Source organism: Siphateles boraxobius, unplaced genomic scaffold, assembly GCF_051911475.1.
Source record: "Siphateles boraxobius isolate OS27281-9 unplaced genomic scaffold, OSU_SipBor_1 49, whole genome shotgun sequence".
NCBI classification, from domain to species: domain Eukaryota; kingdom Metazoa; phylum Chordata; class Actinopteri; order Cypriniformes; family Leuciscidae; genus Siphateles; species Siphateles boraxobius.
Window position 1 is genome coordinate 2694495 of NW_027509130.1, and position 24926 is coordinate 2719420.

Sequence of the window (24926 nt, forward strand, 5' to 3'; positions counted from 1 at the left end):
GACTTGACGGTGAGCAGCTCTCAGAACTGCTCAGTGTGATTACTTGGAGGAATACCAGCTACTCATATGCCACATATCAGCAAGCACAGATGGAGAAGAGGATTCAACTGGAGGACAGAATTAAGAAAATGGAGGAAGAGAACAAAGAGTTAAAAATGATCAAACAAACAGGTAAGACAAACCTTAATACCTTAATATGTAAATATATAAACAGTACACTGTAAAAAAAAAAATCATAATTTCAACAGTAAAAGGATGTAAAAATGCAGCGGGAAAAACATGTTTATTGGTAAACAGTATGTACCCTTACTATATACAGTGAACAACTGTAATAGATTTCACAGGACATTTCATGTAATTTTACAGTAAAAGATTTTGATAGTACACCGTAAAAAATACAGTACTAATATTCTAGGTATTATGGCATTGAACTTCAATTTATGGTTAAAAGAAACCTGGCAGCTGTGGCTGCCAGTACTTTACCATAAAATAAATGGTATTACAAACCAATTTGTCACAAAAGTTGTAATTGAAAATTAACAGAGGTTTAGATATTGATCCAATCCAATCCACTTTATTTATATATCACAATTTAAACAAACAACAAGGTTTCCAAAGTGCTTTAAAGAAATAAAAACAAAATGTTCATAATAATAGAAACAAAATACATTAAACAAATAACATTAACAATGACAGCGACAACAAAGACCACAACAGCTCTCATGGTGAATCAAAAGCCAGGGAATAAAAATATGTTTTTAAACGTGCTTTAAAAGTGTGGAGGGTGGGCGCCACTTTAATTTGTGGGGGTAAGTCATTCCACAGTTTGGGGACAATTACTGAAAAAGAGCGGTCGCCTCTGGTCTTCAGCCTGGTCCTGGGCACGTTCAGCCACAGCTGATCACCAGACCTCAGTGACCTTGATGGGGTGTAAGTGTGCTGGAGCTCAGAGATGTACTGAGGTGCCAACCCATTAAATGACTTAAAAACAAACATTAAAATCTTAAAATGTATTCTAAAATGTACAGGGAGCCAGTGGAACGAGGCCAAAATTGGGGTAATGTGTTTGTGTTTCCGGGTTCCTGTATAAAGACGAGCAGCTGCATTTGGACTAACTGTTGGCATGAAAGGGAGGTTTGGTTCACGCCAGTGTAAAAACTGGATTTAACCACCGTGTTTATCTGCTTATCAAGTTTTAAATCACTGTCAATTTTGATGCCTAAATTGTTAACTACTGGCTTTACGTATTGCTGCAAGGCACCAAGATTTACGGCAGTGGAATCACAAACCCGGCTGGGTCCAAACACAATGACCTCAGTTTTTTCTTCGTTTAAATAAAATAAAAAAATAAAAAGACATCAAGGCTTTAACATCCTTGAGACATTCAAGTAAAAGAGTCAGGGAACTATTTGCATTTTTTCTCAGGGGCAAATAAATTTGCGAATCATCTGCATAAAAATGGTAGGAAATACCATGTTTTTAAAAAATGTTTCCAAGAGGAAGAAGCTACAAGGAGAACAGCAGTGGTCCAAGAACTGAGCCTTGAGGAACTCCACAGAGAAGGGGGGCGGTATATGATGTAGAGTCACCAGGTTTTACAGAAAAACATCGGTCAGATAAATACGATCTGAACCACTGCAGGGCAGTGTCTTAGATGCCTACATAGTGCTCTAGACGAGAGATGAGAATGATCAATTCTGTCGAAAGCAGCAGTAAAGTCTAAAAGCACAAGAATAGCAGAGTCCCCACGGTCTGTAATTAGTAAAAGATCATTAAAAACTCTTAACAGTGCAGTCTCAGTACTATTAAAAGCTTTAAAACCAGATTGAAAATTTTCTAAAATACCATCAATTTTTTCTAAGATTTTAGAAATACTAAAAGTACTTAGTACTTTAGTACTTAGCTAAAATCGTAGTGTCCAAATTTTGCTTTTTAATTAGAGGTACAACAGTTGCTTCTTTGCAATAAGCTGGGACAGTTCCTGAAGTCAGACTGCTGTTAATAATTTTTTACACACTTGGCCCTATAGTGGTCCAGACTTCCTTAAAAAGGCGAGGGGGGACAATGTCATGCTGAGGGCTTGAGCTGTGAAATTATTTTATTGAGGCAAGGAAGCGACATAGGCTCAGACTGATCAAACACTGTAAAAAAGGTCAACATTTCAGAAGGGTTGGATACAGGTGGGGAGATATGAGCTCTAATGGAGGCAATCTTGTCTAAAAAATAGTCTAAAAATTCTCACAGACTTCAGAAGAAGCTTCCAAACTGGAGGATTGTGGTGAATTTAAAATTGAATCTATGCTTTTAAAAAGGACACGTGGTTTGTTTAAATTTTGGACAATTTTTTCTTTTAGATATCTAGTTTAGTTAATAGTTAGTTAATAGTCACTATTATGGAGATCAGTGTTTCCTTTAGTTGGGCTCTTGACCCTTGACTTTTTAACATTAGCTTTTCTTTGATTGCCATAACTGTGTGTTTATAAATCACATTCATGTGGCAAGAAAATCTGAGAGAAAATGTGACCAGGTGGTGTTGACTATTTATTGATGATGATTATCACTAAATGCATGATAATCATCATGTAGTGACCTGATTCACTAATCTCATACAGAGTCTTATCTTTGAATGTTTAATAAGTTTAACGCTATTGAGTATAATATCTCTGTGACCCATACTACAGCATTAGAGCCAGCAGTGAAAAAAGATAATCAGAAAAACGCACATTGTATAATAAAATTATTAATTATTATTATTATATAATCGTCAATATATAACCAATATCACCAGATCCAATTCTGTCTTCCTTTCCATAATAAATATATTTAATAAACACTCAGTTACAGCAGTCAGAGAAAATGTAATGTTAAAAAGTCAAGGGTCAAGAGTCCAATTAAAGAAACACTGATCACCATAATAGTGACTTCAAATGAAACTCAATATATCATCAACATCTAAACCTCTGTTAATTCTCAATACTTCTGTAGACGCCTGACAGAAATAAAGTGAATCTGGTTAAAGTAAATCTGGTTAGTAATAAGTGAAGCTGGTAATGTTCGTGGAGTTGTTTAATCCTCCTCTGCCGAAGTCAGTTGTGGTTCTTGTGTTTCTGTTCATCTCTTCTCATTTTTCTGTTCTTGTTGCTTCTCTAAATGGACATTCCCAGAATTCCCTGCGTGACACTTCACATTTGATGTTATTTCATTTATATAATTATGTTTCTTCTTAGTTTTTTTTATCAGTTATGTACATTTGGGGTTTATATTACATTATAAATTGTTTAATAAATATTTATGCCATTATTTTGGAGTCGTGTGTGTCACCATGATGGTGCTTTGTATGTGTGTGTATGACACTGTGCACCTTCTGTATATTAACATGTGCCTCAGCTTGTGGAGAACTGATTGTGGTTTTCTTTTTTACCATCTGTATTATTATGGTTATATATCTTTGATAATACAAAGATATAAAGCAGATTTTAATACTTAAGTAAAAAGGAATGAAAATATTTATCAGTTAATTAAATATAAGGGTTATCCCATAAAACAATAAGGTTACTACCTTCTATGGCAAAGTACTGGGAACCACAGCTGATCTTTTTGTTTTTTGTTTTTTATACCACAAATTTGAGTTCCGCTGATGTTGTTTTTTTGTGTGTTTTTTTGCCTTAAATTTAGGTCCCAATTAAGGTTGCTATGGTATTTTGTATGGTAAAATACTGCCAACCAAGCTGACTGTTTTTTTTTTACTGTAGATTTCACAGGTTTTTTTTTTTTTTTTCATAAATTGAAGTGGCATAAAACATAAAAGGTTGCCACCATATTTTTTTTACAGTAAAATACTGCTAACCACAGCTGCTGGTTTTTTACATTAAATTTCACCGTTTTTTTACAGTGTAGTAACGAATGCTTGGGCTCAACTGTGAAACTGTCACCTTGAGATTTGAATCCGTTGTGGAAGGAAGTAGTTCTGCACAAAAGAGGGTTTTTTCAAGACACTCTTTTTTTGTTTCTTATTTCTAGGGCTGGGCGATATATCGCACGATATTGTTAAGCGCATCTCGTCAGTAAAGCCGGTTCCTTGATTAGTAGTAAATCGCCATCACCTGCTTTCAGATGGAGCGGCATTTACTACACAGCACAAACTACAGTGTTAAATTAACACTCAAGAGTGTTAAAGTTAATGAGATAATTAAGTGATTAATTTAGTGATGTTTGAGCATTATTGAAGACACCTGATGATAACAAGCAGAATCACTGAAGGAGAAAATCACAAATTGTAAGCCACCGTTATGGCGATAAGTGTTTGCTTTAGTTGGGCTCTTAACCTTTATACATTCACTTTAAGTTTGTTTGTCTGCTGTTATTTAATTATAAGAGTCAAATGAACAAAGAAAAGTGTGATCTGATAGTGTTGGTTGTGTTCTGGCATAATCATGCTGTGATCTGAAAATGAATCTTATTGAGATAGTTTGGTTTAACTTGTTGGCAACAACTTTTTGATTCTACAGTATATATGATTATAGGTATGTTTCTTATATTCCAAAATATTTAATAAACATTGTTCTTATCAAAACACTTTCAAATAAATTGATTTAGAAACACAGACATCAATTATCAGCCTGTGAATCTCAACAATGCCCAGATAGCAATGAGTCGGCGGACCACCGTCGGTTCTCCGGCGGCAGTAGAAGCGTCAGAATGGCGACATCGCAAACACGTTGGACGGCGCACCGCCGGCGCAGCCGCTTTTTAAAAGCGGCAGCCGCCTTCATACCGCCTTCGTTAAGCGGCCGGCCCGCGGGCCAACCGCCGGCCCGCCGCCTTTATATTGAAGGCCGTCCTTCCGCGGCCCGCCGGAGGCAAACGCTATTTTCGAGCGCTCTGCCGCCGCTTATTCTGGCTATATATATTTTTTTTTATTTATAGCATGCAGTTTAGCAAGAATAATGATTGCTCAAACCAGACAAATTTACAAATGGCATTTTTATTCCACATTTCAAAGTACAGTAACTGTCATTTAAACAAGATATTTCAGATCACTGAAACATAACAGAAAAATAAATAAATCAATATACTAACATGCAGGTTTCCAATTCAATTTTGGTTAAACAGCCTTACAAGCAAATTACAACACTTACAATAAGTGTTCATATAAAAAGGACAGCTCTAGGGTAAAAAATTACCAGTAAACATTATGACAAGTAAAGAGGATATTTGATACCAAATAATGTGCAAGATACCAAACAAATAAAAGTATAACTACATTTACAAGCCATTTCTAACAATATGATAAGTGGTAGTAATTTATAGTAAAGCTCTGGAGTAGAATAGGCCATTATAACGGCAATGCTGACCTGTGGCACAAGGATTTACAAGCTTTATTTGAAAAAGAAAAAAAGAAAGTAATTTCCACAGTGAGTGAGTGTAGTCTGACACTTCTGACTTCTTTAGGGGTCTTGATTCTACTGACTGCAAGATAAAGAAAGGATTCCAGTTGTCAGTGTTTCTGGGGTGTCAGTAGTCAGTCTAGTTTTAAGTGGTCGGCTGTGGGTCCCTCTCAGCTGTGCGGCGCCTTTTTCTGCCTTCACGGTCAGATGCTCCTTCAGGTAACGCGTAACGTTAACCTGGACCGCCTCATCAGTGCATCCTGGGTTGCCGGGTCCTTCCGGATGGCTAATATAGAAAATACAGATCTGTCATTTAATTTGAATTGCATGAGGACAATAGGACATACACATCTACTTAAATCTAAAAAAAATATCCAACTTACTTTGAACAATGGTCTTCAGGAACATGTCTCTAAAAGATGCTTTATCCCCTACACCAAGCTGAAAATCCAAAAAAGTGTTACAAATTACATTTCTCTGAAGCTTCTCATAAATAAATAAAAAATGTGAAAGGCTAAGGATTCAGACTGTAATATATGCAGTATACAATCTTAAATTTTACTTTATATCTAGGTCTACTACATGTACAGGTAGCCCCAGTGGGAACCGACAACCACAGGTGCTGTTTGCAAGTTGTGCCTAATTGCTCAGTGCAAGCAAACGTCTTCAACATTGTTTGTTGAACTTGTTTCACCTGCTCTTGAAGTAAGATTTTACAATTCGTATTTTTATATGTAATATTGTAGTGTTTATTATAAATGATTTATCTGTGCACTTCATTATTCTTTTAAAATTCATGTAGCCTTATAATCTTTAATCAAATACGTTACCCTTCCCTCCCCCCTCGAAACGACTTCTCTTCTCTTCCGGTCATGTGCTATGGTGCGAGGGCGTGGCAACTCCCCTCAAACCGTGCTATGAGCAGAGATGGAGAAGAGGAGCGCTAGAGTAAAACCCTGCCCTCCGTTCAATATACCGTTTCACTTTTAAATACGTCACAACACTGGAGAAAAGTCGTTTGTAACTTCCGGTTCATGCCGACATCAAATAGAAGCAATAGTTTCCAAGACAAAAAAACTTCACAAATAACATCACTTACTTGTACTCAAACTCTTGGCTCTGTGAAGTGGAGTCTGGATTACTGGGGAGAAACCTGGTTGCGAGAAAGAGGAAACAGAAATTTGAAAATCTAACAAATGGTATAGTTTAGTGGCAGGATCACAAATCCAGCATCACAGCAATAGATTTTACATACCAGTTCAGCATTTTTCTGGTTTTCTGGAATCGATGCATCTTTCTAGAGTTTTTTTTTTTTCTTGAGACTTCCAAGATTCTAGAGTAGGGAATAATGAATGAAAGAGTCAGTTATCCACAATAAACAGAAAATAAATTACACAGATGAAATACAGGAAAATCAAATACACAAGTCAGACCCATTTACCTGCTCCCTTCATGAACTTAAAATGATGTTTCTCCCAGGTGCTGTGTGGAGGTGTGCAGAGGATGGCTAAATTGTTGCCTTCGTCTTTTTGCTGAGGTTAAATGGGGGCCAATGGCACATGCTCTCGCTGAGCCACTCTTGCGGAACCACTGCAAATGGCAGATCCTCCTCGTTGATAAACTGAACAATGTGAACCATCTAAAATAGAAGAACATTTTGCATAAAGTATACTTTTTGATTAATTTCCAGGCAAAATCAATAACATTAAAATGCTCACCCCTTCAAAAAAACGAGTCATTTTCACAAGTGGATCAACAGAAAACCATGTTCAGACAAACACAATCATATACATATACACACACATATATACATATAAACACATATATACACATTATATATATATATATATATACACATTATATATATATATATATATATATATAAACACCAAAAGTTAAACTTTCTAGATGTAAAGCTTTCTTTCTAGATGTAAAGCATTGGCGATTTACTGTAGCTAGATACATTTCAACATGTCGAACATGCTTGAATTCAGTGAGTAAAAAAGGCGAAGCAGCATGTGTTAGCTAACACTGTAAGTTAAACTAGACTAGCAGCATGGTTGTCGAATCAAACAAAACATCATTATGTTTAGTTAGAAAACAACACAAGTTATACTGATCAGTCTTTCTTGTCGTAAAGATTTTGCTAACGTTACCATTCCCACGTGGGCGGGAGAATTGTCCTTCAGGATTTGGTTACGTAAGTTAGTTAATTATTCGACTGACCAATACTATCTTAAACCACATACTGTAGTACTCACACTGGCATAAACATACGTAAATATAGTTAAAAGAAGAAAAGAAAAAACTAACGCCAGGAAGAAACTAAGTAACGTTAGCCTAACTAACTTAGCTATGTCAGAAACATGACGGAAACTTTGTAAACAAGGCTAACTTACTAGCTTGACTAGTAAGGCAAGAACATATTTGAAAAAGATGAAATAAAAATGTAAAAAATGAACATAATATTGCGTTACACAAAAAGGAAAAATGTACTTACTTTAAAGATCGTAGTCAATGACTAGATAGGATATCCTCTCCAAATACTGAAATCGTGTGACGAGTGGCCACTGTTGTGTTGGTAAATCTGCTTCCGTTTTTTAGGTACTGCCCCTCTCGGCCGGTGGAGGTACTTCTCTGTTTGTGCTTTAATACTTTCTTAAACATTTGACCAGATTGCAAAACTCGCAATTGCAAATTAATCCCTTATACCTGTAAAAGGTCAAATAAATAAAAAAATCGAGCTTGTAAAAAAATGAAAGACATAAACGAAATTTCCTGGGGTGACAGAGAGACAAAATATTTCTAAATATTTCACTTTATCTTTCAGGTCAAAACAGGGATTTTCATGTTTATTATAAAATATTACCATGGTTGCAAATTAATAAAAAAAATCTAAAGCATACCCAAGCTTTTGGCCAAGTTGCAGATGTCTTTCACTGTTCACTGATTTCAGGCATTGGTGAAAAGTCTAACTTCATCCATTTATTCTGCTAAATTGTTCATACCATGAATGAAATATTTATTTTAAAACCTAATCAGAAAGATATTGATTGCCAAGTAAGTTTTACAAAAGGAATTCTTTTTGGACTATTTGTGCATCTCAATTGTGCATAAATCAAAGAAATGTAAAGAATTGTCACCTTAAGTGACTAAAATAATTCTATATATTTTACATAGGCATATCACTGAATCGCTTCAGAGTTTCAACGTAATTTAAATGTATTTTCCTAAACCTTATCATGGAATCAGACTGAGTCAAATCTGTTATAAACCCTAATGACTTTGGAGCAACAACAACAACAAAATTTGATATAATTCACATAATAATTATAATCGCTTTAAATGTGAAAGTTAAAATGCTGTCAGTTCCACTCATGCCAATGACATGGCTGGTCGATTTCAAAGCGGCTTGCCGCCAGCCGGCCGCGGTTCATTTAGACGGCGGCAACCGCCAGAGAGAATGAAGTCGGCGGCCCGGCGGCTGTTCGCCGGCGGCATCTCGCAAGAAATGGGAGTGACGTATTCGGCGGCAAACGTTTAATCTCCGCCAGCGGGGCGCACCTATAGCCGACAGTTTGGGGCCGGCGGCAAAAAGAAGCCGTGCCGATATTTTTTGCTATCTGGGTGGTTACAATAATAATCCATGTTGCTGTGGCTGCCACCAATCACAACTCATTAATGGCTCCCATCATCCATTGCGATATGAATAAATTATTATCTGAATTTTCTATGTAATTTACTTTTCCTAATTGAATATTCTGCTCGTCACTATTGTTGAGATGCATAGGCTGAATCTTGAAGTCTGTGTGTGCCTATAAGAAAGTTTTTTTTTTTTTTTAGAAATAACTTTCAAGAAATCCTTTTTACTATAACTAAAATTCTGGATATTTATGCAGAATCACAGTTATGCTGTAACCAACAACATAAATCAAAATCATAAAGTTCAAATGATGATTGTCATAATATAACCAACACCATCAGATCACTTTTTTCTTTGTTCATCTGGCAGTTATAACTCAGATACATCAGCCAAACAAAAACTAAAGTTAATAATATAAGGGTCAAGAGTCCAACTAAAGCAAACAATGATTGCCATAACGGTGGCTTACAATTTGAGATTTTCTCCTTCAGTGATTCTGCTTGTTATCATCAGGTGTCTTCAATAATCCTCAATCATCACTAAATTAATCACTTAATTATCTCATTAACTTTAACACTCTTGAGTGTGGACTCATATTCACTCGCGGGAGTGTTAATTTAATACTGGAGTTTTTGCTGTGTACAAAGAGCCGTAGTTAACTGACAAGCTGAGCCATATCGCATTAATTATCGCTGGCGATACGTCCGCGATATTAATGCGATATGGCTCAGCTTGTCAGTTAACTACGGCTCTTTGTAGTAAATGCCGCTCCATCTGAAAGCAGGTGAAGGTGATTTACTACTAATCAAGGAACCGGCTTTACTGACGAGATGCGCATAACAATATCGTGCGATATATCACCCAGCCCTAGTCCACACTCAAGAGTGTTGAAGTTAATGAGATAATTAAGTGATTAACTGAGTGATGATTGAGGATTATTGAAGACACCTAAAGCAGAATCACTGAAGTAGAAAATCTCAAATTTTAAGCCACCGTTATGGCGATCAGTGTTTGCTCTAGTTGGGCTCTTGACCCTTATATAATTAACTTTAGATTTTGTTTGGCTGATGTATCTGAGTTATAACTGCCAGATGAACAAAGAATAAAGTGATCTGATGGTCTTAGTTATATTATGATAATCATCATTTGAACTTTGTTTTAGATTTATGTTGTTTGTTACAGCATAACTGTGATTATGCATAAATATCCAGAATTTTAGCTATAATATAAAGGATTTCTTAAAAGTTGTTTTCTAAAAAAAAAATCTTTGTTTTAGGCACTCACAGACTTCAAGATTCAATCTATGCATCTCAACAATGGTGACGAGCAGAATATTCAATTAGGAAAAGTAAATTACATAGAAAATTCAGATAATAATTTATTCATATCGCAATGCATGATGGGAGCCATTAATGAGTTGTGATTGGTGGCACCCACAGCAACATGGATTATTATTGTCACCATTGTTGAGATTCACAGGCTGATTATTGATGTCTGTGTTTCTAAATAAATTTATTTGAAAGTGTTTTGATCAGAACAATGTTTATTAAATATTATGGATTATTAGAAACATACCTGTACTCATATATGCTCTAAAATCACAAAATTGTTGCCAATAAGATAAACCAAACTATCTCAATAAGATTCATTTTCAGATCACAGCATGATTATGCCAGAACATAACCAACACTATCAGATCACACTTTTCTTTGTTCATTTGACTCTTATAATTAAATAACAGCAGACAAACAAATTTAAAATGAATGTATAAAGGTTAAGAGCCCAACTAAAGCAAAAACTTATCGCCATAACGGTTGCTTACAATTTGTGATTTTCTCCTTCAATGATTCTGCTTGTTAACATCAGGTGTCTTCAATAATGCTCAAACATCACTCAATTAATCACTTAATTATCTCATTAACTTTAACACTCTTGAGTGTTAATTTAACACTGGAGTTCGTGCTGTGTAGTAAATGCCGCTCCATCTGAAAGCAGGTGAAGGTGATTTACTACTAATCAAGGAACCGGCTTTACTGACCAGATGCGCATAACAATATCGTGCGATATATCGCCCAGCCCTATTATTTACTCACTTGTGCCGTCAAACTGTTATATAAACACAATATCACACTCATAGCCGTGAGATATCGCTGTATATCAGCACGCTGTGATTACCTACAGCAGAATCACAGCCGTGCTGATATACAGGCACTGTTCTGTTACAGTGCAACTGTACAGAACAGCTGAAAATAAGTGAAAATAAATGTAATTCAACAAAAAAGTGAAATAAAATGTTAACATTTTCTAACTTTCTATACCTAACCCTAAAAAGTACATAAACATAGTTGTAGCCTAATGTTTCAGTTGTAACTGAGTTCCCACGGGACTTCAGCGCGAGCTACAGCTAGCCGTCTAAAACACTATTTGGGTGAATTTAAACAATGGCCAAGTTGCTAAACGCATCTTGTTCACATGTAAGGGCCCTGTTCATGTTGGACAGACATTGTAATTGCATTTTGTGTCTGTTAAGAGGCACAAAGACACTCTTTATGTATATGCCCCATTAACTGCCATTTTAGCTGAGTTGGAGCTCTGGGCATTAACAGCTCCGCGTTGCAGGCACCAATCCATTTACATTTATTCATTTAGCTGACGCTTTTATCCAAAGCGACTTACAATTGCTATAAATGTCAGAGGTTGCACACCTCTGGAGCAACTAGGGGTTAAGTGTCTTGCTCAGGGACACATTGGTGTCTCACAGTGGATTCGAACCCGGGTCTCTCACACCAAAGGCATGTGTCTTATCCACTGCACCATCACCCCCAATCCGGTTCATTTTTTTTTTCTATAGACAGTACTTACGTTATACAAGGTATAACGATCAAGATTAACCTAAAAATTGCCCGGAGTTCTCCTTTAACATTTATTTAAATAACATTTTGAGAATATGTTGGTTTTACTGAGAGAAACAGTATTTATAAAAGCAGTCTGTGAACCAGACATTTGAAAAACCTTTCAGCACCATGATGTAAGATCATAAGTGAATAATGATGGTAAGCTAAATAGAAAATATATACACTGTAAAAAACAACAACTTTATGATAAAAAAAACCAGAAGCTGTGGTTGCCAGTATTTTACCATAAAAAAATATGGTGGCAACAATTTATATTTTACGGGACTTAAATTTACAGGCAAAAAAAAAAACACAATGTAAAAAAAACTGTGAAATTTACGGTTAACTTCTCAGAGATCTTTGATGCCAGAAATAGTAGACTTTATTTTCCAATAATAAAAAAGCAGAGCGCCTCTGTCATGAATCAGAACGACACAAACAGGTAAAGTGTTATAGTCTTTATTTAAAGCACTCAGGAACAGTCACAGCAGGAAAGTGGGTGATGAATGGTTATTGGAGAGAGAGTCGGTCAATGTCTGAATCGGTAAATGTAGAAGCTCTTATGATCTTATGATGCAGGATGAAGGGGTGGTTGAGACAGAAGATAGCAGGCAGACTGAAGACTGGAAGACCGGGATAGCTGCGCGGGAATTCAGGAAGCAGGTAGGTTCTTGTAACTGGTAAGTTTGAGAAGTCTCGGTTGAGAGAGTCAGGAAGTCGATGGTGAGTCGACGAGACCAGACAACTGTGTGAGGGGAACTAGTGGAGTTTTAAGGTGTGGGTGAAGTGAGTGCAGATTGCCGGCAGGTGATGATGACAGGTGCAGATGATTAATACTCAGGGGATGCTGAACGAGTGGGCGGAGTGTAGAGGTCTGGCGCTGACGCTGGTGTATCCGTGACAGTACCCACCCTCCACGGCCAGCTCCTGAGGGCGGAAAAGACCGACGACGGGGACGACCATACCCTCTCGGCGCTGGACAACTGGGATGAGCAGAGTGGAATTCCTGTAGGAATGTGGGGTCTAGGATGTCATTCCGGTGGACCCAACATCTCTCTTCTGGGCCAAAACCTTCCCTGTCGACGAGGTATTCCAGATGGCCGCCCCGTCGTCGGGAGTCGAGAATGTCTTGGACCTGGTAGATGTTCTCGACCGCGGGATCCGCAGGAGGAGGAGGTACGTCTTCGGCACCAGACCCTAGGGAAGAAGGAGTGAGAGGATTAGTGTAGGGCTTGAGTAGTGAGACATGGAAGGAAGGGGAGATGCGGTAGTGTGCGGGGAGTGACAACAGGTAAGTGACTTCGTTGATCTGCCTCTGTATAGCGAACAGACCGATGTACCTGGGACTCAGCTTGCGGCAGGGCTGTCGGAGATGGATGTCCCTGGTGGAGAGCCAGACCATTTGCCCAGGTTGGTATAATGGGGTTGCAGATCTTCTTGCGTCGGCCTGGCTCTTGTGTCTCCGAACAGCCCTTTGCAGATGGACGTGAGAGAGTCCCAGACCATCTCACTCTCCTGGAACCAATGATGGACTGCTGGAACGTCGGATGGCTCTCCTGACCAGGGAAACAGGGGTGGGTGAAAGACAAGTATGCACTGAAAGGGCGTGAGGTCCATGGTGGATTGTTGCCGGGAGTTCTGTGGATACTCGGCCCAGGTAGGAGGGTAGGAGCGGAACTGAAGGAGGCTTTGCGCTTCTTGAAGGCATTGGTGGCATCGGTGGTCCAGGACATAGACTTGGTCCCTTTTTTCAATAGTGAGGTGATGGGTGCACTGATTTGACCGAAACCTTTGATGTAATGCCGGTAGAAGTTTGCAAAGCCCAGAAAGCGTTGGAAATCTTTGATATTGGTGGGTAGAGTCCAGTTGTAGACAGCTTCCACCTTCCTCTGGTCCATGGTGATTCCATGAGGGGTGATCACATAACGCAGGCAGTGAATTGTTTCTTGGTTGAACTCGCATTTCTCCAACTTCTTTTTGACGGAGTACAGACAGTGAGTGAAGCAGTCACTTCCCCATTGAAGTATCTAACCAGAAGACCGGCAGATGTTAGGGGAATGGAGTTCCAGCCATGGGCGTCCCAGGATGAGATCAGCTGTAGAACCCTCCAGCACCAGAAACGGAAGCTCCTCTTCATGAAGGCAGCCGATCCTCATAGTGATGGTGGGACTGCTGTGACCGTTACGACCAGGACCTAGCGGTTTCCCCAGGATGGATTGAACATGGAGAGTCTTAGGAATGGGTCTTTGACGGGTCTGAAGTTTTTGCAAAGTGGAGAGTGAGATGAAATTGCCAGAGGAGCCAGAGTCGATTAACGCTTGCGCTGGAAGAGATCGTTGGAGGTAAGTTAACAGAACAGGAGTGTATTTAATTTGAGAATTGGGAAAGTGGAGACGGACTGTACTCACCGCCAGTCGTGGGGGACGAACAGGACAGGAGATGAGTTGGTGACCAGCGGATCCACAGTATAGACTTAAATTAATGAAGATGTGACGTTGACGTTCTGCGGCAGGTAAATGTGTGGAACTGATGTCCATGGGTTCTGGTGCTGAACGTGCAGTGAAGTGCAGGGCTGCCGAGCTGGCAAGCAGTGTGACGTTGGTCCACGCGAATGGAACACTGAATGAGACTTTCAAGCCCAATGACGTTGTCGTAAATGGGCAGCTGTAAACGAATCTCATGATTTAAACCTTGACGGTAAGCTGTTAGAGCGGACTCATTCCATCCGCTGGAGGCCGCCAGGGTGTGAAACTGTAAGGCATAAGAAGATACTGATGATTTACCTTGTCGTTAATGAAATAGTTGATCCTGCACCGAGAGCGCGTTCGTGGCTTGAGAAAACACTTCACGGAAATGGCCGATGAAATAAGAGAAAGATTGGGTGACTGGGCCGTGATCATCCTACAGCGCTTGCGCCCAGAGAAGGGCTCGTCCAGTGAGGAGAGAGATGACAAATGCAACTTTCGCTTTTTCTGAGGGAAACTGTGAGGCGTTCATTTCTATGTACAGCTTGCACTGCAGAAGAAAGCCGCTGCACTCCCCCTCCTCTCCAAAGTAGGGCGCTGGTCGGGCCATGGGACTGACAGAGGCAGATGGAGAAGGACTGATGGCGGGTGGTGTTATGGCGCATCGAATGTCCCGCAAAACATCAGTGACTGTAACCGGGGGGTGTAGCTTCCTCTTCGCTGTGATCTGTCGGTTCGTGCATGATGGTCTGGTCTTCTGTCATGAATCGGAACGACACAAACAGGTAAAGTGTAATGGTCTTTATTTCAGGGATTAAAGTGAAAAAATTCTTCTGACTGAAATTTTTTTTCAGGCCAAGTCACAATCCTTTAACTTTATTTAAATAGTTAAGACCAATAGCGCTTTAAGGGGAGATGTTTTAAACCGCTTTAATATTGCCAGTTTGCATATTTTAAAAGCTATTTTAATCTATGAAAAAAATGTACCTTTTTTTTTTTAGCTTGACAAATAATCAACCATCTACATAACTTTTCAGTGCATGTTTTTATTTATGTGAGCCTCTTAATTAACAGGAAAAAAAAAGAGAAAAAGTAACAGCACCACCATTAAAGTGCTATTCTTGTGCAAAAGTCTCTAGAGTGCTTTTCACTTTTTCTGCCTTTTGGCTGTGAAACCATAATCCTTAAGCTTGGCTACACCTGACACTCGTTTCACTGTTTGACTAGCTGTACTGTAGAGCAGTGGTTCCCAGCCTTTTTTTGTCTGAGACTGCCTTTTTTTGTCTGAGACCCCCTATTTCCTAAGAAAATATTTTAGGGCCCCCCCTTCACATTTAATGATATTGTCGCTCTTGTAAGCTTGGAGCAAGGATGACTAAATGTTTTGTTTTTAAAGTATGTTTATTACTATAACCAGATATGTTTATGCACAAATAATAGCGTATAATATTGAAAATACTATAACCAGTAGGCCATTTGTCATTTAAAGACGTAAGCCTAGGAGTAGCCTATTAATTGGCCCTATTTGAAATGCAATAACAAAAACATCAGTATTCACACTGGTGTGTAGGGAAAAAATAATTAATATAGGCTATAACAAAATGACTGGTGTCTGGGACCTCGTTGAAAACCTATTTTTTGGTCAGCCTTGGGATCGTGAATAAAATTAGCTAATGTAATATGATCGTTTGGCGCTCTAGCATTAATAAACATGCATTAATTAACATAATAATGCGTCTTGCGGAAACACATTGTAGCCGGAGCTACTTTTCTGTTTATGTCTATGACGAGTCACCCAGGCACTGGGTTACACCGCAGCGGTGCGACCCGAACAAGTGTAAAATAGTCCCAATATAAACACGTATTATAGGTGTACCATAGTGACTCAGGATAAGACAAAAACTCGGTTTTGAAAATGGATTCATGATGTACTCGCTCATTATATCAATTTTGAAAATTTTGAACAAAAAAAGTTATGGACTGCTGCTTTAATGCTCACTTCAACACTTTTCAAAATATGACGCGACCCCCCAACGAGCTCGTTGAGGCCCCCTTGTGCACTGACATGCACTTCTCCAAAAAACGGAGCAGTTTTTCCGTGAGCGGGAACTGAAAACCCGGAGTGGACCATGAGCGAAGTGATTATAGAATGCTTAGAGTGGAGAGAGGAACGTGCTTTCGCTCCACTCCAGGCTTTGATCACATCCCCATCAGCAGGGTGAATACACCTTGTCTTTCCTTAATTTAAGAACTATTCAAACTAAAACTAAGAGATTTATTAGGCTATTTGAGAAATGAAAGCCTATTTACGGCCTTAAAATTATGAAAAGTGAATTTAAGACATTAAGGACAGATGGGAACCCTGCAATTGATGGAAATCTGTCATAGACTCGCTGCAATTAACGGAAATCCGTCGTAGCGACGGAGAACTTTAATCCCTGTTATTTAAAGCACTCAGGAACAGTCACGGCAGGAACGTGGGTGATGAATGGTTTTTGGAGAGAGAGTCAATGTCTGAATCGGTAAATGTAGAAACTCTTATCTGATGCAGGATGAAGGGGTGGTTGAGACAGAAGATGGCAGGCAGAATGAAGACTGGAAGACCGGGATAGCTGCGCGGGAATTCAGGAAGCAGGTAGGTTCTTGTAACTGGTAAGTTTGAGAAGTCTCGGTTGAGAGAGTCAGGAAGTCGATGGTGAGTCGACGAGACCAGACAACTGTGTGAGGGGAACTGGTGGAGTTTTAAGGTGTGGGTGAAGTGAGTGCAGATTGCCGGCAGGTGATGATGACAGGTGCCGATGATTAATACTCAGGGGATGCTGAACGAGTGGGCTGAGTGTAGAGGTCTGGCACTGACGCTGGTGTATCCGTGACATTCTCCTGCAGAATGTCGCTCCCATTGATGCTGAGCCCCACACCTTTATACCAAGTCTTTTTCCAAAGATGGTAACACACCCTATAGATAGTTTTGGGTAAAGGTCTTGTATCATTTGACTTCTCAGAATATAATTTTCTGCTGCATCAGCATTCAAGTTTTTTTTCAAGCTTCCAAAAGTCACACACAGAGGAACTTATTGTGTCCAATATATATATAGCTAAATTACTTATTTTCTAAATAATAAAATCTTCAACAATGGCAAAAACTAAGAAGAAACATAATTATTTAAATAAAATAACATAAAATGTGAAGTGTCACGCAGGGAATTCTGGCAATGTCAATTTAGAGAAACAAGTGCAGAAAAAAGAGAAGTGACGATCAGAAACACAAGAACTAAAACTGACTTCAGCCACAGCCTTAGATCAACTGAAGATTTTAAAACATTAAATCTGTGAAGATCTCAGCAGAGGAGGATTAAACAACTCCACAAACAGCATTAACCAGCTTCACTTATTACTAACCAGACTGACTTTATTTCTGTCAGACGTCTATAGTTCTGTTTAAGAATTTACAGAGGTTTAGATGTTGATGATGTATTGTTTCATTTGTAGTTACCATGATGGTGATCAGTGTTTTCTTTAATTGGGCTCTTGACCCTTGACTAGTAACATTATCTAGCTTATCTCTGACTGCTGTAACTCTATATTTACAAGGCACATTGGTTATGGCAAGAAAATCAGAGAAAAAATGAATAGGGTAATGATGATGACATAATCATCATGTAGTGGCTTGATTCACTGAGCTCATATAGGGTCTCCTCTTTGATTGAATGGGTCATTAAATTTACGTTATTGATTGTAGTAGACCTATGGTTCAACAATGTGATTAATCAGTTTAATGATAATATGAAGGATTTTAAACAATTTTTGCGCAAAAAAGGTTTGAGGTGCTGTATCTTTCAGACAAACACAGACTTCAAGATTCATCATATGAATCTCAACAACGGTGATGATATAAGTACAATGCATGATGGGAGCAATCAATCAAAACTCTATCAATATCTCCCAGCATGCATTGTAGCATGAATAAATTATGCTGAATTGCCTTAGTATTTTATTTTATTATTATTATCTGCTTTTATTTTTGCTGTTGTTTTTGTTTTGTGATGTTCAGTTTTATCTGATTATTTTGTTGATTGTCACCGTTGTTGAGATTCATATGCTGATTCTTGATTTCTGTGTTGGTCTAAAAATTACAGTAGTTCAAAACCTTTTTTGTACACCATGTGTTTTTAAAGATTCTTTAGATTATCTGTCAGTAGTGATGGGCGATACTGCAAATTTTGTATCGATCCGATACCAAGTAAATACAGGGCCAGTATCGCCGATATCGATACCGATACCGATACTTTTTCATTTTAAAAGCATGCATTTGAACTTGTATGCACTTACAGCAGTGTGTCATGATTTATGAGGTGAATGCATCATTGATATGCTAAATCTGAACACGTTTTCATGACTACTAGGCCTAAATATTTTGTGATCTGTGCTCTCAACTCCCCTTTAATTAGTCAGTGACTTTTACAAAACTACCCAAATTATAGTACTAGCCTACTGTTCAAAAGTTTGGGGTCTGTAAGATTTTTATTTCTCTTAGTAAAAACTGTAATATTACAATTTAACAATTTAACATAGGCTATCTGTTTTCTATGCCATAGTAAAGTGTAATTTATTCATGTGATCAAAGCTAAATTTTCGGCATCATTACTCCAGTCATGATGATAATTCATTTTAATATGCTGATTTGCTGCAAACATTTCTTATTATTATCAATGTTGAAAACAGTTTCATATTTTGTTGGAAACCATGATACATTTTATGCAGAATTATTTGATGAACAAAGTTGAAAGAACAGCATTTATATGAAGTAGATTTTTTTTACAGTGTAAAACCCTTGACTGTCACTTTTGATCAATTTAATGTATCGATCCTTGTTGAATAAAAATATTAATTTCATTAAAAAGATCTTACTGACGTCAACATTTTAAACCATTATGTACAGTTTTGGTTTGTTTACTGCGAAATAACTCCCGATTGTTTCTCTGTCATCTAAGCAAGGCTTCGTTTCCCAAACGCACTGGGCCTGTGAGCTCAGCGAAGCACCAGCATCGAACGCTCTCTGTGATTGATTGGTTTCGTCTTGTATACAGATGACTAGGAGAAAAGGTTCTATCCTACACAATTACCCGCTAACATTCGCTTATTTTTCCACTTAGAAGCTTATTTTACGCACTGAATTGCATGCTAAATTAATAAAAAATTACTGGTAAAAAAACCACACATTTGGATCGATATTTTTGTGTGAGGATCGATCCTTTTCGATACCACGTCAGTATCGAAGTATCGATACTTCAGGATCGATCCGCCCATCACTATCTGTCAGTCACTGCTGGTTAGAAGATAGTAGGGTCACAGAGCTGTTATACTCAAAAACGTGAAATATATTAGTATTAAAAATTCCTCATACAATGAAAAATAAGGCCACTATATGTAATATAATAATGAATTAGGCACTACACTCACCAATAAATGCCAACAACACCTGATTAGATTTTCTCTCTGATTTTCATGTCATAACGTATGTGTTTCATAAACACACAGTTAAAGCAGTTAGAGCAAATCTAAAGATAGAAAGTCAAGGGTTAAAAGCCCAACTAAAGCAAACCCTCATCTCCTTATTGGTGACTTCAGACTTTATTATTTTCAATAAAACATCAATGCCTAAACTTCTCAATAATAACTTTTATAACAAATTGGTTTGTAATACAATATACTTACACTACAGGCAACCACAGCTGGCAGTTTTTTTTTTAATATATACCATAAAATGCCATAAAACCTAAAATATTACTACCATATTTTTTACAGTAAAGCACTTGCAATCAGCTGCCAGTTTTTTACCATAAACTTTAGTTCAGTGCCGTCAAAGCTAAAATGTTTCTACCGTATTTTTTATGGTAAAGTACTGGCAAACACAGCTGCCAGTTTTTCCCCCCGTAATCTTTAGATCACAGCCGTAAAACCTAAAATATTACTACCATATTTTTTTTTGCCATAATTTTTTTTTTTACGTAAACTTTAGTTCATTGATGTAAAACAAAAAATTGCTACCGTATTTTTAAGGTAAGTACGGTAAATACAAAGTCAGTCTGGTTAGTAATAAGTGAAGCTGGTAATGCTGTTTTTGGATTTGTTTATTCCTCCTCTGCTGAGATCTTCACAGATTTAATGTCTTCTTTTATCTTAAGTTGATTTCATCTAAGGCTGTGTCTGAAGTCAGTTGTAGTTCGTGGCCTGCTTGTGGCCCAGATCTGGCAAACAGGAGCGGCTTGCCCAAGGGCCGTCATTCCACGCTGCATGTGGGCCAGATCAGATTAGTCTCTGTTGCACAACGAATCCTCCGCCATCATCACACGAACAGTGATTCCTGCTGCACTATGTGCGATTGAAACTCGTGCTGGATGATCAGAGCAGACGACTTTACAATACTTTACAATGGTTTTTATTTTGATAAAAACAGCAAAACGACAGTGGAGGCGGTGAGCAGCGTAATGTAATGTGAATGTAGAAGTGGCATATTCTATGCTAATTTCACCATCACGCTCCATCATGACGATATCGCGAGACAGCTTTTCACTCTAAGAGAAATCTCGTCACATTTAAGTCTCGCTAGATCTCGCGGCATGAGATTTCGTCATACCCCTAAGAATCAATAATAACAAATGCAGAGAGCAAACACAGAGAGCAAGAGTACAAGTCAAAATGAAGTTAACACAAGACAAAGACCTTAGGAAGGTAATCAACAGAGCAGGGAACAGGTGTGGACTAATTAGAGACTATTAAAACAAATAAAAGACTTGAAACAAGACAAAATAGAGACAGTGAAAATTTACTAAAACTAAACAAGAAATTAAATGTCACATCCACCAGCTGGAGTGTCCACAATCTCCACAAGAGGGCACTCCACCCAACTCCTGTGCTATCTCATCACAAACTCATTTCCCATTATCCATTGCCTGTTCTTATGAATGTCTGATTACCTCAACCTGTGTGTCATGGTGCTTTGGGGTTGCCTATAAGCCCTGTGTTTTCTCTCTTTTTGCAAAGTCTTGTTAGTTTTACACCTCATTTCTGAGCGCTCTCTCTTGATCTTGTGCCTTATTTCCTGGATGTCCCTGTTTGCATGTGTTTTCTGCCGTGTTGTCTATTTTGATTTTATGCCCTGTATTTTGACCATTTGCCTGATTTATGAATTAGGCGGTGTTCTGATCTTGAAGACCCATGTCTTCAAACAGTTCATAACACAAACAGAAATAGATGTACTGTAAACAACAACAACAATGATAATTAAAAAAGTCTTCCTCTTTTTTCCTCAGCTGAAAATGAGAGTCAGATAACAAGTACAAACTGTGTAAGGATTGTACTTATTGGGAAAACTGGAAGTGGGAAAAGTGCTACAGGAAACACTATTCTCAACAAAGAAGTCTTTAAATCACATTGTAGTCTGAAATCAGTGACATCCTCGTGTCAGAAAGAAGAGGGGTTTGTTAATAGGACTCCAGTAGCTGTTGTTGATACTCCAGGCCTGTTTGACAAACATGTCTCAAATGATGTTGTGAAGGAAGAGATTCTGAAGTGCATCAGTCTCCTCTCTCCAGGACCTCATGTGTTCCTGCTTGTGATCAGAATCGGAAGATTCACAGAGGAAGAAACAAAAACTCTAAGTATGATCAAGGAAACCTTTGGAAAAAATGCTGGGATATTCAGCATAATAATATTCACCCATGGTGATATGCTGGAACCTCCTGAAACAATTGAGAGTTTCCTGGAAGATGCTGATTCAGACATGAAGATGTTAATCAGAGATTGTGGAGGAAGATATCATGTGATTGACAATAAAAATCAAAGTGATTCTAAACAAGTCATTGACTTACTGGAAAAAATCAACAGAATGGTTGAAAAGAATGGAGGAGGATGTTACACGAATGAGATGTTCAAAGAAGCAGAAGCTGCCATAAAACAGGAAACAGACAGAATCTTAAAAGAAAAAGAGAAGGAAATGGAGAGAGAGAGAAAACGTCTGCATGAAAAGTACACGCAGGAGATTGCTGAAATAGAGAGGAAAATGGACAAACAGAGAGAACTAATGGAGAGAGAGAGGAAGATAAGAGAGGAAGAACTCAGAATCAAGGAAGAGTTCTTGCAAAATGAACTAAAGAGAAGAGATGAACAAGAAGAGAACGAGAAGAGAAAAAGACAAGAAGATGAAGAGCAAAGAAGAATTGAAGAGGAGAGGAAACAGGAGGAATGGGAAAGGGAAAGGCAAGAAATAGAAGCAAAACGGATAAAATTAGAGAATGAGCAACAAAAGAGAGACCATGAATATAGAGAGAAGTATGAGAAAGAGAGGAGAGAAATGGAGGAACTTCACAAAGAAAGCCTGAAGAGAGAACATGAGGAAGAATACAAGAAAAGGCTCAAAGAGGAGAGGAGTGAATGGGAGCTGAAAGAAAAAACAATGATCGGAAAATTTGAACAGGAAAAAAGAAAAAGTGAAGAAAAGGAGAATGAGAGGATTGAAAAGGAACGTAAAGAGAGAGAGAGAATACAGAGAGAGTCTGAGAGCAGTAAACTAGAGTTGAGAAAACAAAAAGAAAAATGGGAGAAAACACGGAAGGAGGAGTGGGATAAAAGAGTGAGAGAGGAGGAGAAGAGAAGGGAAGAAGAGAGAGAAAAACTGAAAAAGCTTGAAGGGGCATTTGAACGAGAGCGTAAAGATGAGGAGGAAAAGAGAAAGATAGAAGATAAAGCCAGACGAGAACAGGAGGAGAGAGAACGAAAAGAGATGGAGGAAGAATATAAACGGAAATTAAATGATATGAAGAGAACTTATGAAGATGAGGCTAGAAAACAAGCAGAAGATTTCAATGAATTCAGAGAGAAATATAAGAAAGACTTTCGTGCTCTCATGGTAAAGCATGATCTAGAGATGCAGGAGCTGAAGTTCAAGCATGAAAAAGAGTGCCTTGAAAATAAAAACGAGTACAGTGTACTGAGTGAACAATCAGTGCATAAAGAGAAAGATCTGAAAGAAAAAATGAAACACATAGAAGAGAAACACCAAAGAGAGATTAATGAGCTGAAGAAGAAGTATGAGGATAAATGTGTTTTACTGTAGGCCAGTGGTTCTCAACATGGGGGGAATAAAAAAACAAAGACAGGGCATTATTTGGTGTTACGTACGCCGTGCTACATAGTTATGTTTTTGTATACGTTGCTGCGTATGTGTGTATGTCTGTGTACTCTGTTTCAGGTGTGGAATTTGATAGGAGGTTCCGCCTGTCAAATCTGCTGACGTCAGGAACTGCGCCACCAATCGCCTGTCGCCGTGCGGTTTATGAATGGCTCTGACTACAATGGCGACAGTCGACACAGACTCTGGGGTTTGAGAGAGAGCCTGCACGCTCGGTGAAGACGGAGCTCTCGTTTGAGAGACCAGTCTGAGAGACTGATCAGTGTCTGGGGTTCGCTGCTCTTACGATCTGGCAGTGAGATCAGTTCTCTGTTTGTTTTGTTTTATTTTGTGTTTTTGAGATGTGCGTTCTTGTTATGCGCTTGTGGTGCACGATGAAATGTTTGTTGCTCTTATGACATTCTCATCTCAGTCCCCGTCCAACTCTTTGTAGACTGGCGGGAGAGGTTGTGAGTCAGGTAAGCAGGTCGCGACCTACATTTTGCACACGCAGTTGTCATTGAGATGTATTAGACGCACTAGTTTAGGAGTGGTGCTATTTATGTATGTTTTGTTTGGTTAGTTAGGGTAGTTTTAGTTATGGCGACTCCTCGACGCTGAAGATGTTTCTTTCTACATCTTTTGTTGATAGTTAGTTTAGCTCTTTAAACTTTAGTTAGAGGATTGTTCTTTTTGGTTATATTTAGTTCTTTGAGTTAAGCACCACTCTCTTGCTCCTTCCTCTCCACCAGATTGACTGTTGATCTTGATGATTTTTGCTACATTGTATTGCCTCATTACTTCATTACTTTACTATTTAATTATTTCATTATTAATTCACTTAATTGCAGTTGAGGAATTAAACTTTTTTTTTCCTGAAGTTTGGGTTGTCTGTTTTCTCTTCCCATACGGTTACCCGCTGCTGTACTGACACACACGTAAATGCAAAATATGTGTTCTGTCCAATAGTATTCCTAGACAAGTATAATCTCTAATGAGGGACATAAAATATTTGGGGGCTCGTCCGGGATAAAAAAAAATATATATATATTTGCTTGTGTGTGTTTTGTAGGGTGTGGGAAAGGAATTATTTGTGCATGTTGACGTGAGGATAATGAAATATTGATATGAGTACTTTTGATTTGCAAGGATTTATTGCTAATCCAACTTTGGACATTTTTGAGCTCTGTAGAAAAGACGATTTGTTGCAGATAGCTGGACACTATCGCATTCCTGTGGTGAGGCAATCGCTAAAGCATATTATTAAAAATGACATTTTGAAACGCTTGATTGAATTAAAAATACTTTCATTTCCAGATACGGATAGTGAGAGGGCTGACATGTCGGTTGTGGAAAGGCGTCTGACTA

The 24926-nt window shown here is 38.3% G+C and overlaps 2 protein-coding genes across 3 annotated transcripts in view; one reads left to right on the forward strand and one right to left on the reverse strand.

Moving 5' to 3' along the window:
* On the forward strand, positions 1-23553 carry LOC143711048 (uncharacterized). The gene is made up of 4 exons (XM_077202335.1): positions 1-198; positions 12829-13100; positions 16941-17041; positions 21683-23553. The coding sequence occupies exons 1-4, from the start codon at positions 90-92 to the stop codon at positions 23502-23504; spliced, it is 2304 nt and encodes a 767-aa protein (XP_077058450.1). The 5' UTR covers positions 1-89; the 3' UTR covers positions 23505-23553.
* tefb (TEF transcription factor, PAR bZIP family member b) overlaps positions 1-24926 on the reverse strand; it is a 140113-nt gene that overhangs the window by 48580 nt on the left and 66607 nt on the right. The window lies entirely within an intron of this gene.